We start from the raw sequence: 17,779 nt of genomic DNA, 5'->3' as shown, positions 1-17,779 counted from the left end.
CACCATAAAAATATTTTTGAATAGGCATTCTGGTGGTAAACATATGTAACATCATGTATGTAACTCTCTACGAAGTCCAGTAAACCCACTGAAGAAATTACAGGTAGCCCTCATTTAACAACCATTCGTTTAGTGATATTTGGACTTATGCCAGTGCTGAAAAAAATAACTTGTGGCTGGTCCTCACACTTATGACCATCATCCCCACTGTCACATGATCATAATCTGGGCGCTTGGCAACTGGTTCACATTTATGTGGTCACGCGATTGCCATTTTTGACTTTCCCAACTGGCTTCTGGCAAGCAAAATCAACGGTGGACCACATGATTCACTTAATGACCATGTGATTTGCTTAATGCCTGCAGTGATTCGCTTAACAACCACTGCAAAAAAGGCTGTAAAATCAGGTCGGATTTGCTTAATGACCACTTCGCTGAGCAACCAACATTCCAGTCCCAATTGAGGTTGTTAAGCACGGACTACCTGTAGGGCTCAAAAAATGAAATATGAATATGTTTGTCTTGGAAAATTAAGTTTACAGGTAGATTTCAACTCAAAATATGTGAGAAGCATTATATAAATTATATTATAATTTAAAACTCAAGCTGTATTCCAGTCCTTAGAAGATGGATCAGAGCTCTCAGATACATAGGATGAGGCTACTTTGCCTCTAGTCAAAATAGAGTTTCAGAACTTTTTAACTGATCTCAGTATCTGACATCAAAACTGGAAGACTTTAACCCTTCTCCAACTCGTAAGCAGCAGAGACAAATTGATTTGAAAGTAAGGAGAAGAGGTTAAGAGTTTTAGAAAAAAAGTACATGTATAATAAAATTACTAGAACACAGGACCATCAACAGTGCTCTCCCTTATATTTATTTCAGTATTTAGTCCCTTTCACAAGTTGTCATTCTTTCTGGTTCACATCATTTACGTGAAGTTATGGCTACTTCAAACTGTGGACTGGCTATCACATACGAATGAAAATTTAGTTCACAATTTATCTAATTCTTTGTTCTATCTTGATTATTGAAATGAAACTGAACTTAGTGTAATCTTGGTAGAGATATGCAGCTTTGCGGAGGACGTTGAACAATTCAACAGGAGTACCTGCAGCTTCTCTCCAGGAACTGAAGCTAATTAGTTTCAAAGCAAATGCTGAGAAGCAACTAACCAATGTATCCAGCTAGTATATCAAGACGAAGTCTAAATATAAACTTGCTAGTTGAATTACAAAAATTAATGAGCAGATTCTGTTTGACTTGAGGCTATACAATTTCAGTCTACTATCATATCTAGTCTGCCTTATTTGTTAATGCTAGTAGAAATTCTTCATCTATTATTCAATATATTATATATTGGATTTGTATTAAACCACATAAAAATCTGTATACCTATTTATTTATTTAATACAGGCTTATAGTGCCACTATATACACTTCTAATCAAAAGTAAATCTTATTGATTTCAATTTGGGTAAGTGCTATAAAGCATCACTTTTAGTGATTTATCTGAATTTCCTAAATAACTAAAACCTTGCTCAGGACATTTTTTTAACAAGCATTGATCACTAGCTGCACAATCAACTTTACATTACAGTCAGAGTGGTAGAAAATGATATTACAACTGAAACAAAAATACATTTTGAGTAAGGACATCTAGATTCACACCTATATAGTAAGTGAACAATTTATTGATGTATAAACTGATTTTATAGGTTCAGATAAACTGAACAGTTGAAATGCCATACCCAATGCTCATCAAGGCACATGTTTCATGTTCATTCTTAATTCACATTATCTTCTCTGCATCTTGATTCATTTGTCACAATGTCAAATCACGATTACTGTGCAACCCCATGCATCTCTGAATAAGATTCTCCAAATCAAAGTAAGATACTGCAGCTCAAGTGGGTTTCTGAACTTTGATTAACATTAACCATAGGTAGCCAAGGAACAAAGGGAGAAAGAGTCATCTCAAGACAAAATGTATATAAGTTCATGATGTGTTTTCAATAGTTTTGCTGCAACAACTAAACTGGCCCTTGTATATAGAGAGTTGTTCCTGAGTTCCATGTACAATTTCATCAAAAGCCTGATTATTACAGAATACCTACAATTCAGCAGGGTCCTGTTAGAAAGTACTTCAGTCTGAGCCATATTTTCCCAGAATCTTTCTTTCTGTCATCTCTCTGTCCATCTGATCTATCATTTTATTTGTCCATGAAACCTGTGTGATGCCAATCACATGATTTTAATTAGCACTTTTTAAACAAAGTTTGGACATACTATTTATAAAAAATAAAGTATCTAAAAGAAATGGCACATTGTAATTAAGTTGCCCGTTGCTTTCTTACACGGTTATTGTCTTCTACAGAAATCTAAAAAAGAAAATTCCACATGTTATTACTGGTATTTTTTTTGCAAAATCATTTTTGTACCTATTAAGCAATCCTTTCTTGCATATGGCTTTAAACAGGGGAATAAAAAACATTCCAAATGCTTCACATTTCAAGCTCAAAATGCCCTATTTCAAAGCTTGAAAAATTACTGATTTTGAAATGAGTTGTTTTGACCTTTCTGGAAGTATTCTGGCACTGCCTTGACCACACCGGGGGAGGAGGGGAGGAGCATCTGAGCTCAGAATACTTCCAGAATGATAAGTATTTCACCAGAAAGCTTCCAGTAATGACGAAGCAACCCATGTGAAACTCAATTGTTTAGTTTAAAAAAAAATTATTATCCATACATTAACAACCATTTCTGAAGAATGCAATAACTTCGATTTTAAACTGAATTTTTAATGCAATAGGCACTTCTATAAGGTAAATGACAAAGAAACTTTATTGGGATGATAATGGAATAAGCCCATTATAAATGAACAAATGAACACTGCCTACCAATATTAAGTTTCTAAACTGTTCACTGAATCATCCTCCTATTCTATTTCAGATCACATGAAATTTGTCATTAGATATTACTTTAAGCTATCCAGGTATTCATATTATTAGTTAAGAAATATTAAGTAAAAATGTATTTTTGAGATTGGTAAAATAACTGACACTTTTTTTATCTGTTCAATTGTGTCTGATTCTTGGAGACTGCCTGGACAAGTCCCTGCAGTTTTCTTGGCAAGTTTTTTTTTTCAGAAGTGGTTTGCCATTGCCTCCTTCCTAGGGCTGAGAGAAAGTGACTGGCCCAGGGTCACCCAGCTGGCTTTGTGACTAAGGTGGGACTAGAACGCACAGTCTCCCAGTTTCTAGCCTGAATGACAATTTAGTCAGGCAAAAAATGTCTGCTATTTCTTGTTACTTCCTATACTGAGAAGTATAAGAGGACAAAAGCACTGCCAATTATATAGTTTAATATCTGAAATCTACCCTTTCTAGGCCATACAGTGAAGCTTTGAGGTGTGTAAAGTCTGTTATGCTTTGTTACCCATTGCCTTGGAGGCTGCTGTGACTTGAAATAGAGCCAAGAAAGGCAGGCTGGAGATCAGCAACGGGAACAGCAAAATTCATACCAGCAAGATGGGGGGAATAGTACTATAACTCTAGTATTATAATTCTGTGATGAGCCCTATGCTTGAAAAGTGAGAAATTGCTCATATTTTTGCCAAATGTATGATAAATCTTTTGCATATAAAATTCTTAAATTTTACTTCCCTAGGGTTCTAGTCGCTTCCGACTCTTCGTGACTTCATGGACCAGCCCACGCCAGAGCTTCCTGTTGGTCGACACCCCCAGCTCCCCCAGGGACAAGTCCATCACCTCTAGAATATCATCCAACCACCTTGCCCTTGGTCGGCCCCTCTTCCTTTTGCCTTCCACTCTCCCTAGCATCAGCATCTTCTCCAGGGTGTCCTGTCTTCTCATTATGCGGCCAAAGTATTTCAGTTTTGCCTTTAATATCATTCCCTCAAGTGAGCAGTCTGGCTTTATTTCCTGGAGGATGGACTGGTTTGATCTTCTTGCAGTCCAAGGCACTCTCAGAATTTTCCTCCAACACCACAGTTCAAAAGCATCGATCTTCCTTCTCTCAGCCTTCCTTATGGTCCAGCTCTCACAGCCATATGTTACTATGGGGAACACCATTGCTTTAACTATGCGGGCCTTTGTTGTCAGTGTGATGCCTCTGCTCTTAACTATTTTATCGAGATTTGTCATTGCTCTTCTCCCAAGGATTTGAACTACTAGAAGCACACTTTAGGATTTTTTTCTAATAAATGAACAACAGTCAGCAGACGCTACTTGTTTCTAGCTGATTTCTTAATGCTTTACTGAAGGATCAAAAATGTTGCTCCAGTTTATGCTAATTTGCCTCTGCAATCCACTTTCATATGGCTATTGTAAACCAAGGATACAATGGCAGGTGGCAAGTTTTCAATCACCTGAAAATGCCCAATTATTTAACAATAGCAACAACAAAATGCCTTTATCTTCTAAAATTATATTGAAATGTATAAAGCTTGGGATAAACAGGATGAACTTTTATATGAAAGAAATTGAGAATAGTTTGATTCTGGTCCCCAGGTTCAGAGTGTGCAGAAGCATGTTAATTGTAAATATGCATTTTGCACTAGACTCCAGTTGAAAGATCTTGGATTTTAATAAAAAACAAGGTAGTTGGGAAAGCCTGAAGTTTCACCCCCAAGCAACATGCAATTCTCGCAATGAATGCATCAGGATAATGTTCTAATTCAGCATTCCCTTACCTGTTGCCTGACAGATATACTGTGAATAGAACTATAGAATTCCCAGCATATCAACTGGCTCACAACTCAAGTTACAATATACTGCAGGGTATTGCAAGGCTACAGAGTCTAATCTAATCATTACATCCTAGAAATCTTGTATCTACATAGATTGTTCATCGTAACTAAGAAGCTGTTGATCAGTAATACAGTTTGTGCTATTAACTTCGATGATACCCTGTTTTGATAATAGCCAGTACTTACATTCTTTTCTAATTACAGGGCAAGACTGGAAGTAATAGACTCCCTTTGTTCGTCTTATCTGGGAATTAATGGGAATCTGATGAATCTGGTTGATCCAAGTTTAGAAAAGATAGTCTTTTCTTAAGTCTGCCAAAGCATAAGGCATTTTCTGACCTGCTTATTAGTCAATTACGTTTTTTTTAGCAAGTGTTAGACAAGATTTGGCTGTTTTGTATATTTTGTTGATTTCATATCAACAAAATATACAAGACCATTTTATACTTGCTGCTCATTTCAATATTTTGCCAATTTTAATATATTGCTAAGTGCCTGAATTTTGATCATGTCACCATGGGGACGCTGTGATGGTCATAAGCATGATGTCGTAAGGACCTGACGTAAGTCACTTTTTTCAGCACTGTTGTAACTTCGAATGGTTGCTGAATGAATGGCTGTAAGTCGAGGATTACCTGTATCCTTGCAAACCATCCATATACTGATTTACTGTATATGTTGTCTTTTTTTCTTAGAATTTCTCACCTCTGTCTTTCTGAGGAACCAACTCCATCCAACCAAGATTCCATGTCCTTTCTGACTTTAAGGGAAGCTCTCCTGCTAGGTTCTTAGTACTGCACAGCCAGCTAAAAGAAATGCTGTTGAATTGGGTTCTTCGTATATTCAAAGGATGGGCAGACTATGGACCACTGATGGTACACTGAAATATCTGTTTAATATATAGAGTGTTGTTGGTCACCAGTGCAAGTTTTCTACAACAAAAATTCTTAATGTCCTAAACTGAGTTATTATCTTTTAATATGGGATTTAGCTTGATAATCAAAACTATATAAACATATAATGTGCACAATATGTAAAGTTTCAAATACTTCCAATAGATCAAAATAGATAAATTGAAGCATTTAGTTACAGAAAAAATGCACATAGACTACATGGCAAGAGCATCCTGGGGGTCAAAGAGTATTTATCTACTGCAATTCCCTACTCTGCATAATGGTTCAGGAAAGACCACAGCAGGTGCTTCTTTATTATAATATTCTAAAGTCAGACTTATTAAGAGCACATTTGAGCTATTATTCTGGCATACCAGGAGGTGGTAAATATTACTGGGAGGCCTTCCTCCTTGTGGCACTTTCCTGCCAACTCAGGAGCCAATGCAATTCTGTCCCTTCAGTACATTTTAAAGCTCTTAAACAGTTTAAGAGAAAAAACACATCTAAAACATGGAAGACTGAAAGCTAAATAAATAAATGAACTTCAAAAGCAATGTTCTTCCCTCTTACTAGATTTGGTAGGTCTTTCATCATATTCTCACTATACAGTACTGATAGGACTGTTCCACTAGTTTAAAAAACAAACCTTGGAATATTAAACCAGCCCATTCTAGTATTTATATCATCTCAAAAGTATTTTCTTTTGAGCTATCGCTACTGATCAGAAGATGCACAATTTTTGAGAGAAGATCCTTCCTTGCTCACTCTATGGAAGCCATGCCACTTCAATCTCCATCTCACCAGCTCTGCTTTCATTCATTTTGTCCTATGAATGATAAAGTCAGTCTTTCACCCTGTTTTAAAGTACAGATGGTCCTTGCTTAACAACCTCTCATTCACTGACCATTTCAACTTGCAACAGTGCTGAACGAGCAGTATTTATGACTGGTTCTCAAAGTTCCAGCTGTTGCAGCCTCTCTGCAGTCATATGGTCACCATTTGAGACCTTCTTTGCCAGTTTCCTACAAGCAAATTCAATGGGGAAGTAAGCAGGAGGTCACAAATGGAGACCGTGTGATGTCCTCGCTTAACCATGGCGCGGGATTCACTTAATGATGGCAACTGGGAAGTGCTGGAACTGCTGTTGCTAAGCAATGCGGTCATGTGACATCATGCTTTATGACCACATTGCTTAGTGACAGGCAGACATTCTGGTCCCAACTGCCGTCACTAACCATGACTATCTGTAGAATATGAGTTTACTGTTTATGACAGATATCTGCACCTTCTTTCCTACTAGAAAAGACAATCACAATGTTACTTGCACTGATAATTTCTTGGGCAGTTCAAGGATGTGAGAAAAAAATATTTATTTTGTTCCATTCTCCCTTTTTAAAATCATACTTAGATCTAGCAGTCTTAATTTATATCTTAAGAAAAAGAATACCACAACCTGCCTTTTGTTTCTACTGAACCCTCTATGTCTCATTATATAGCACTTCAGGATGACAATTTCCCCCAGCACAACTGAAGATGTTAATTTTCACCTGTTAGGCACTACAATTGGTTGATATTATTCTGCTCAAGAATGATTCTCAAAGTATTATGTGCATGCCAAGCTCAGGTATCAAGAATATATGAACAGTCAGATTTTCTTTGGATCAATATGAAAAATTGCATTGACTGAACAGCAAAAAATCCAAATATTTTACTCACATTTTATCACCATTTCAGCTATATTAACAAGCATTCCTTAATAAATTATCTCCATTTACAAAAATATCTGTATTAACTGAATAACAATTCTTCAATTCCAAATCCCAAAGCTTTTTCAAAGACATTGTCAGATCTTTTTGAGCTGCTCTCAAAACTGAACAGTGCTTTCTACAGAGAGGATGCCAGCTGGCTTTCAGGCGATATGTAGGGGTCTTCAAAGAACAAACAACTACTAGATAAACTTTTCCCATAAATTAATATTGACATCTGTCATAAACCTATGTATCTTTAAATATGTTATTGCACTATCGGCTTTAACAGAATAAAGAGAACCATAATCACTATTATGGGAACATGGAGTTTTTTAACTAAATATATATATATATAGTTTCAGCTTATTCTTCCTTTGATGCTCCAGAGCAGAGGTTTTCAAACTGAGTACCATGGAACCCTTAGGACTTGAATGGGTTCCCCAGGACAAAAAACAAAACCAAAGAAAATCTCCGCATGTCCTTGTCCAAAAGAGGTCTGCTTAATTATCAAGATGGTGTCCTGTGCAAACGTACTTAGGCATAAGCCCCACTGAATTGTGTAGGAATAAAAAAAATTAGGATTGCACTGTTTAGCTGCAGTGCACGCGCATCTCTGGAGTGGAATTGCTCCATGTATTGAAAAGCAATTATATCCCAATCACTGAACATGTTTCTGTTTGGTTAAAACATTAACTTCCCAAATAATTGTGAAATTCATCTTTTATTATTTGCATATTGGAAATGTTAATTTGCCCCAGGGCACCAGGATTTCTTATTCTGGTTTTTTTTGTTTTACTGTTTGTATTGTTTGTGAACCACCCAGAGTCATAATATGAGTGGCTATATAAATCCTTTCAATAAATAAATAAATATATAAAATTTACTATAACAGTTCGTTTTTCATTTTATTGCCGATTTTCTGTCATTAGCACTTCATCTCTTGATCATGGGTTCCAAGAATGCACCTAACAGTTCTGCAGCCTGAAAGAGTTTGGAAACCCATACTCTCAAGCACATACCACTAACTTGTTTTTCTACAATTTTCTCTATAAATATTTCAGAACTTGACAGAATTAAGTTCTCTCTCTGAGGCATTTTTTAAAGGAAATCTCTTAACAATTTTGTGAATCTGTTCATACTCCCTTTTAAGATATTTTTTTTTCTTATATCAGTAACTAATTGTAAGAAACTCCTATAGCCATCACTATTTTATACAGTTTACTGGAACATTCATTTTAGGGTTTTATGTATACACAGTATTTCATTGCTGCCAGATGAAAAATGAAATGCTAGGGCGCAAAATCTTATAAGTACACCATCAGCCATTTTGACACAACTGTTTCTACTAAGTTAGTCTGTCTCCAAGGAATTTCATTTTGATTTTTGTAAAAATAGTGTATGCAACACGCAAACACCAGATGTATCGTAAATCTAAATAACCACAAAAAAACATATAAGCAGAAGTGCCTAATATCTTATGCTGATATTGTTACTGATTATATATGTAACATATATATTAATATATAATTAACATATATTAACTCATTTTGTAATATTTCATTGATTCAGGGTACAAACTGTTATGCCCACCACAGACATATTCCCCCCATATTAAAATTTCCCACTTGTTTTTCTTTCTCTAATCAATCAGCTTTACAGCCTCAGCATAATCGTTTGCAGATCTGTTTTTCAATATGGATTTCATGCAATACATGAAGTTATTCTTGATAATTATTTATTTCTTTGGCATGTCTCCTGTATTTTACAAATAGCAGCCAGTCATGCCTTGGATCAGTATGTATTTCAGATATAGCTGAATCTCCGAAACCTGTTTTCCAAAAATCACCAAGCAAAAAGGGATATATTATTTACTGAAGCTGTGTAAGCACAAAACAGTGTTATGTACTACTATCCACATGTGAACAAAATAGAATTGGGAGGACATTACCTTAATTTTAACTGTGATGAAAAAAAATAGATTTAACACTCTAAGTATAGATCTTAGAATGTAACAATAATCGACTTCAATAAAACTTACTCCAAATCAACTGGTCATCATATAGCACTTTTCAGTATTAAAACATTCTAAGCTGAGTGTACTGAGTGCAGGCATAAACTCTGCCACGTTATAAACCAACATTTGGAAATGCATCCTCAATTTAGACATTTTAAAAATTAAGAACAAGAGTACATTGACTTAGCACAGCACCCACTTTCCATTTAATTTCTTAAAGGTGTACAACTTTGAGAAGACATTGCAATTAATCAAAATCAAATGGATGTATAAATACAAACAAGCTGTTTCATTTTTATTTTAACCAATGCACCAAACCTTTACAAGTATACTTAAGTTTACTATTTTTTTCTTATTTTCAGCAAAGAAAAAAAAGGATGTCAACTGCACTTTTCTGAGATAGTGCTCAGCTATAAATATCCTCAATTCTTATTCATGGATGACATATGTCATCACTGCTTGCCACATAGATTTTTTTCTTATAAAAGAACATACTTTTCTGACAAAGAACACCTTTTCTGACAATAATATATTGGGCCATATAGTTTGATGGGAAGGGTGAAAAGGAAATAATGTCTAGCAAGGCTTGGATTAAATGTTCTAATATTCTATGAAATACTAGTTAATAGCTAGTTTTGATTGGTCAAGAGATAAAATAATATAGAGGAAAGAATAAAGGACTGGGAAAATAGGATAATCCCATGTACATCTTGTACAAATGTATATTATGGAATGCATTAATGATGCAAGCCAAAGTGAATAAATAATGCCTATCATATGTACAGATACATTATGCAATGGGGGGAGAATGATTCAGAACTCCATGTTATACTGTTCCAGTTGTATGACCCTATTTCACAGACAATTAAGTACAAACTAGATGCAATGGGCCAGTCTTTTCTATTACACAAAAGTTTTAGCCATCTCTTGATGAGACTGATCTGGTATCAAATTAGAGAAAACGTTCTGATGTGAAAAGAATAGTAAGATACTGTATACATGTCTGTCCCCATTATATACGGGGGAGGGGACGACTCTAAGCATAAAGAAGCAGATACAAGAGAAAAACAGATTTATGCCCCTCCCCTTTGCTTAAAACAATTTCCCCCTGCTTAGCTTGTTTCTGAAACAGTGTAAGAAAATACCTCAATGCAGAAGAGACCCACTCGTATGGTTCTTCGCTGCTCTTTAAGAAAAAACGGACCCCTGAGTAATATTAACAACACATCTCAGATCTCCCTAATACAGCAGCCTGGAAAGAGTCCAAACCTGCCAAAGCTGTCAAGTGAGCCTCACTCCACCGCATTCGCCCGTCTTTCCATTTACACGGGTAAGGGCTCGATTAAGAGGGGCGCTCGCGACCCAGCCCTTCAGGTCCGCGCACCCAGCCCGGCTTCCTTTTCCGTCTCCCCCGCCCCAGAACAGGGTATCGCACAACCCTGCCCTCGCGCCCTCCCGGGGCCGTCAGCCGCTTCCTCCCCTCAGCCCCAAGTGATTCCTGAGGCTCAGCCTCAGAATAGCCAAGGGCCTTGTGCGGGGCGCCGGCCCAGTCCCCTCAGCTGGGCTACCGCAGCCAACATCAGCCCGAGGCAGGGAAGGAGCTGGCCTTGCCGGAGCGGCTTTCTTTCCCTCCTCCTGCAGAGGCCGCAACGCCGAGACAGGCAGGTGGTGGAGGACCAGCCCGTGCCCCCGCCGCGTCCCCGCCCCCGCCTTCTTCCCACCCTCCGCAAGGACAAAGGCATCTCCAGCCCGTCTCTCGTCCAGCCTTCTGCGGCCCGAGGCTCCGGACGCAGCCACTTACCCGCTTCCCAAGCCAAAGGCCGAGAGGTCACCAGCAGCAGCAGTCGAAACACACGGTCTCGGGACGGAAAGCTGGCCGAGCCAATCCCGCCCGCGGCCTCGGCCACGCCGGCCAATCCCGGCTCTCACCTAGCCGACAGGGGCCAATCGAGGAGGAGCATAAGGAAGAGATTGGATGGAACGGCCCGGCTCTCTGCGGGCTGGGGTTTGCGGATGTCTGCCCCGCACGCCTTTGCCGGGGCCTTGCCGCTTCCCTCCGCGTCTACAACTCCACCCCGTCGGAATCTTGCACAGCCGCATCCCGTCCTCGCCTCTTTGCAGAGCGCAGAATTCTCCCCTCGCCTCCACCCTCCCCGGTACGCTTAAAGAGAACGGGCGGCTTGCTGTCGTCTCAGCAAAATCGCAGAACCGAAAGGGGCCATTTTGGCCAATCCCTGCGGAATGCAGGAATCCAAGTTAAAACATGCCGGAAGGGCCGCTGTCCTGCAATGGAAAACCCACCAGCTGCCTAGGTAATTGGCTTCACTGTCAAATTGCTGTTACGGGTTAGGAAGTTTTTCTTAATATCTAACCAGAGTCCGCCTTCTTAGAATTAAATCAAGAAACGATAACTATTCCATTTCCAGCACTCTCGGAGATAAAGAACAGGTCTTGATCTGTGCGATTCTCCTTCAGGTACTTGGAGAGCGCTGTCGTATTTCCCCTCCGTGTTCTCAATCAGGGCCGACTTGACCAAATATAGTTGGCAGTGGCTTGCAGCAATTCTCCAGGGGTCCAGGTAGGAGTTTTTCTGATGCTCCTGTGTCAAAACAGAAACAAATCCTCATACAAAAGGCAACATCATATCACAACAATCCATTGTTACAAATCAGGCGGAGATTATTCCTGAATATTTTGGCCAGCCTCCACACCTCATGCCCCAAATGTTTAATGTCTTAGTAATTTCCAACTGCTGGTCTATAATGAAGAATGTATACATTTTTATGCAACTATCAGCCTAAACAGTCCTATCGATTTAAACCCCAAATATTGCAAAAATAAACCACATGACTTAATGTTCTAACTGATTATTGTATTTCCAACAGCAACACAATTTCACCTAAGTTTTTAAACTGTACACGTGCATATGTTTTCATAGTTTGAGCATGATGATTGTTCTTCTTTAAATACTTCAGTTATCATATATGTCTTATTTTCAGAATCAGAAGGCTTTACATGTCAATGGTGAAGAGACTTAAAATAAAATTTTCTTTCCTTAACACCATTTAATTTAGCTTATAGTAAGCGGGCATAGTCAGGAAGAATCACTCCATACATATTAGTTTTCTGGCTATAACTAGGACATCCCAAATAGACACTATTGCTTTGAAAATATGAAATACATAGAAGGTTGAAAGGCATTTTTTCTTCTAGTATAAAATAATGACAGAAGACTGATCGATTCACCTCATGGAAAAATCAACGCAAGTATCACCCTGATGTTAACTATGGGAGATATAAATTGCCTTGTACCAGTTCAAATTATTTGCCCACCCAGGAAGCTTTGTGGCCAAGATTGTTTAACATTAATACTTGCAGTCTGACGTGTTTTATTAGAGATCCAAAGATTACACTGCAGGCCTACATACAAACCAATTTCCCTATAACCAAGCTATAAGCTAAGCTATAAGAAACTATAATGGTATAACAACAATACCATAACACCTCCCTGCTACTCCATTTACTTTATGTGCTTTAACAGCTACATAAGTAGGGAAACAGTGAATACAGTTTTTCCAGTACAGATACAGAATCAGGAGAAGACATAAAAAGAAGATAAAGAAATATGTCACTTCCATTTGTCTGCAGCTGAATGGCTATTTATCAGGTTTAAAAATAAAACCGAAGCTTTCTTTGACTTGAGTTCGTTTCTGGTAATTCCATGTATACATTCTTACAGTTTTCTTGGCAACAATATAGAAATGGTTTGCCAGCCCAGGGCCACAACTAGGTTCTGTGTCACCCGAGGCAAACATGGATTCCACACCCATTTTGCCCCCCCCCGCACTTATTTTGCCCCCCCCAAGCGCAGTGCCCGAGGCACATGCCCCGCTTGCCCACCCCTAGTTGCGGCCCTGTGTCAGCCAACCCTATAGTCCTGGTATTCCCAAGAGTTCTCTCAATCAGCTACTAATCTGGTCTGGCACTACTTTGGACTCTTCTGTGTGGCCCTTTAATTGGACAGAAAGATAGCTTATTAAGCATTTCAGGAAGACATAAATGGATGAAGCTGTCAACCCTGACCCACCATGAAAGCAGCCTCACCTTTTCTTGTTCCATTTTTAAGGTGATGTTTTCTATCTTTTGCCAATTCAAACCTAGCTATTTGGACAATTTGTAATGACCTGAGGCACAGTTAAGGGTGGGAACCAGCCCTGCTTTTATTGGTTACCCGAGACTGCTTTGGGCATATATACCCCTCAATCTTTGGTCACTGTTTCCCAGGACAATATACCTTGGGCAGCTGTGGGGGAAAAGTAAATAGCTTTTTTACTTCTTTAGCCACCAGCTCCCTAGTAAAGTTGCCCATCCATTCCTAGCACTGCTAGACACATCAAAAACATACACCTACCCACTGTTCAGGCACTGCAGGAGGCAGCTTTACCATGAGAAGAAAAAGAGACAACAGTTCTTACGCTGTCAGTTCTCTGATCCCAGTCAGCTGGTCAAACCAGAGTTAGGCGTTAATATTACTGGATTGAGCAAATGGATCAGTGGCTGAAAATTCATTCATTGGACCATACAGCTGATAATACAAGCATCAACATAAATATTGAAATTCAGATTTGGTCTACAATGTGATATATGGGAAGGGATGCAGAAACTAATATGAATGGCAAACAAATACTTTTGGATTAAATTTTAAAGTACAAAATTTAGTTTTAAGCAGCCTTTAAAAATGAAGGTGAAGGAAAGGCATACATGAATGCAATTATAATCACCTCATTCATGAAAAAAAAGTTATCTCTTTTGCATTTAAAGACCATAGAAAGGAGTGGTTAGTAAATTGGGTGATCCCTGCATTTACTGACAATTTAATTAGTATTGCTGATTGCAGAAAAATTGAGAAATGCTGGGCTTAAGGCAAAACTCATATCAGATTACTTACCCTAAGAATGTACAACCTGATGTCCTGGGTGCTCTAGTGCTCCTAAAAGCCCTGGTGCAGCCTTTGAAAGTTGCCACTGATTTGTGTTTTTAGTGTGGCAGAAGGAAACATGTATTAAATACATGGGGTATAATGATTTTAATGACATTTAATTCAATTATTATTTAGAACTAGTTGTATTTTGTGTGCTTCACAAGCTGTCCCAGTGTCTCCATGTGCAAAATGGCTGTTCATTTTCATAGCATTGCCTGCTCACGCCTGGAAAAAGGCACAGCATGGCTGCTCAGGTCATTCAAATGGAGGTGCTTTGTACATGCTAGTCTGTTGCCATCTCTTTTGAAGGTCTAGCATAGCTCTAATAACTGCAAAATGTTTAAAAATAAAATACAGAAATTAACAAAATATCCAGCCAACTACAAAGTAATTGATGTGTACAAAACAATCCTAAATGTATAAATGAAAGATGTATTGAAGTGAATGTAACACATCAAATAAACTTCACTGGGGAAGTTTTATTGTTGGTACTATATATGTTTTGTATTGGATCCAAAAGGAAATATCCATGTTGCAGTAATCAAACACTCTGGAAGGGCTTCAGTACATATCTTCTTTCTCAGCAGTATTCAATAGTGTTTTTAGAATTAAATAAGACTGGAAAATATTAAAAATGCCATAAACAGACAGTTCAGAATTCTAAAATATATGTAGTTAATTCACTGTTTGTTGCATTCTCAATAATGGTACTTCTACATCTTGAAAATTATGGGACTGACAACTTTGACAGGCCTACACTGCCCTTCCATAATTCTCATACTGCCTTGTATTCTTTTGAAAACCACATTGTCTTACTCCGGGACCCCTGCATGTATGGAAAACACTTCATTTCCAAATGTCTTGGCCTACAGTTAGAATTCTAGCCAAAACTGCAATTATAATATTAAGATCTTTCAAGGAGGAATTGAGCCATGCATACAATATAAAGAGAAATGCCAAATGACCAGGCAAGTTGAAAAAAGGTACACAAGATCAGATAGTGAAAATAAGATAGATAATGGAGAGAGCAAGGTATTAACTACAGCAAGGCCTTTGACTATGTCAATCATGTTAGTATGTGGAATATATTAAAGTTAATGGATGTGCTACAATACCTGATTATTCTTCTGAGCTGAGAACTACTATAAGAACTGAAAGGGAGAAAAAGAGTGCTTCAGAATAAAAAAGGGAGTGAGACAAGGATGTATATTGTCCCCATATTTTAATTTAAACAGAGAATATATGAGAATGGCAGGATTTGAAAGGATGATAGCTGGGAAGAAAATTGCAGTTGACATGCTAACAGTTTGAGAAGAAGATGTCATCCTTTTTTTTTGTTGAAAATGAAGATTTAGGAGAGCTTATTATGAAGTAAAAAAAATCTGGGTCACTGTTAAATGTTAAAAAGACAATGGTAATATCAACTAGCATGCTTAGTGAACTTCATTACAGTTGGTAATGAAGAAGTATAGGCTATACAGAGTTTTGTTTTCTTTAAGTCAACAAGAGGTAAGATGAACAGCGTACTGGAGAAGTAAAAAGGAGATTAATTTTAGAGAGAAAGGTACTGATGAACTTAGACAAAATATTGAAGAAGGATATATGTATGATATCAAAGATCAGAATATTTAAAGCAACAATTTTTTCCCATAGTAATGTGCAGCTGTGAAAGCTAATCATTGAGAAGAAGTGATAAAAAGATATGACTTCAAATTATGGATATAAAGATAGTTAGTAAAAGTATCAAGGACTGCAGATAAATTAAATTCCAATTATTCCATCCTGGTCCACAGAATTACTCCCTTGAGGGATGGTCAGCAAGAAGCTAATAATATCACATATTTTGGGCATGTAATGCAAGAAAAAACAAAACAAAAACTGAAGACTGTGCTTAGCCAGGCAGAGGGAAGTAGAAGAAAAAGAAAACAATTGGTGAAGTGAATAAATGGGATCAAAAACAACACTGGAATGGTCTTGGAAGAACTAGGTTATCTCCAGAGACAGGTGGAGATAGTTAACACCTAACTAACTACTAAACTAAACTAAGTTAACAATAGTAAATGCCAAAGCCTACTAAAAAGGATATCAATCAAAGTGACAGGAGAAAAAAGGAATAAGATAGGCCTCTGTTAGATTACGTCCCAAGGCAAAGCAAAACAAAGCGAACAGAGCCCTTAAGAAGGGGTAGAAATAAGAATATGGAGATGAGGACTATGTGCCACCTGAGCAGACACCCTGTTGGAGCTGGTGTCTAGCAGAATAAGAATCAATCATAACGGAGACAGCTGGCATTGCCTGAACCTTGTACTAATATTCATTTATATCCCATATTTGTGTTTTAAAATTAACCAAAGTTGCAAATACTGTAATTTAAGGCAGATAACACAAATTAGCCTTTGCTAATTATGTTATTTGAAATCTTCCTATTTAACCTATGAGATGCTCAGAAATATTTTGTTACAGGACAACCTACAAATCAAGTAATAAGACAATAATTATAGAAAGTCCCTGGATTAGTTATGTGCCCCTCATTCAGATGATAACATTACAGATGGGCTTTGGGCCTTAGCATTTACATTCTCTCAACCCAGACAAAATCACACATACACATGAATAATAGGAAGGAATCTGTGGTTTGAAATGCATCATCTGTTGCATCTCTCTCATATTAAAACAAAAGTATCCTGGGTAAAACATTAATAAAACATTTTTTTTTCCTTTTCCCAATAGCTATATGCACCTCAAGAGAGGTGACTATAGCCCCCACTTTGCCAGAAGCTACTGTCCAATCAATTATTATTACTTTAACTGGCACACTCATATTTTTGAACAAGAATAGGCAACACGTGGCTAAGTGACTGCTTGTCATTTGTAAATCCCATCTTCTCTTCCCACTAGAACTCCTTAGTGGGATTTTCTTGTGAGTTGAGGTGGAAAACATGCTTAGCCTGTAGCATAAACTCTAAAATAGATTTCATATGTAAACTCATGAAGCTGCTTGCTTCTTCAGATGTTAAATATTTTATGGCAACTGGCCACCCAAAGTTGTCTACCGTGCTTTTGAGGTCCCCAGCCCTTACACAGGAAAAAAACACTACACATTGATTTCTACTGCAACTCTGTAGGTGAAAGCAGAAGTATTATTTCAGAGACTGTACAGCAAGAGAAATGCTTGAATGAAGGGCACAGAGTGTAAGCACTTATTGACAAACATCTACTGTGACCTCTGGTCCACATATTCCCTACTGCAACTGTTGAAAGTTAAGCCTTATGTTTGGTTTCTTCTTCGGTTCCCATAGGCAGAGGGGTATTTCCTGCTCACAAAGCCTTACAGACCCGATTCAAAGCCCACAGCACAATCCACATCACTGTA

General features: G+C 37.9%; 1 protein-coding gene across 9 annotated transcripts in view; it reads right to left on the bottom strand.

Moving 5' to 3' along the window:
- PJA2 (praja ring finger ubiquitin ligase 2) overlaps nt 1-11,316 on the bottom strand; it is a 64,964-nt gene extending 53,648 nt beyond the window's left edge. The window contains exons 1-2 of one of the 9 annotated variants that reach the window (XM_063295351.1): nt 11,227-11,298; nt 2,117-2,229 (exon numbers count right to left, since the gene is read on the bottom strand). In XM_063295351.1, coding sequence (XP_063151421.1) covers nt 2,117-2,159 — 43 coding nt within the window. In that variant the 5' untranslated portion in view covers nt 2,160-2,229; nt 11,227-11,298. Of the gene's footprint in view, nt 1-2,116; nt 2,230-5,475; nt 5,804-10,570; nt 10,810-11,226 lie in introns of those variants that run through there. The other 8 variants (XM_063295349.1, XM_063295350.1, XM_063295354.1 and 5 more) reach the window with 8 other exon arrangements.
- Between the last annotated feature and the right edge of the window lie 6,463 nt (nt 11,317-17,779).

Source organism: Candoia aspera, chromosome 2 (genome assembly GCF_035149785.1).
Source record: "Candoia aspera isolate rCanAsp1 chromosome 2, rCanAsp1.hap2, whole genome shotgun sequence".
In the NCBI taxonomy this organism is placed as follows: Eukaryota; Metazoa; Chordata; class Lepidosauria; order Squamata; family Boidae; genus Candoia; species Candoia aspera.
Note: the sequence above shows the minus strand (reverse complement) of the source record. Positions and strands in the feature narration are given on the sequence as shown.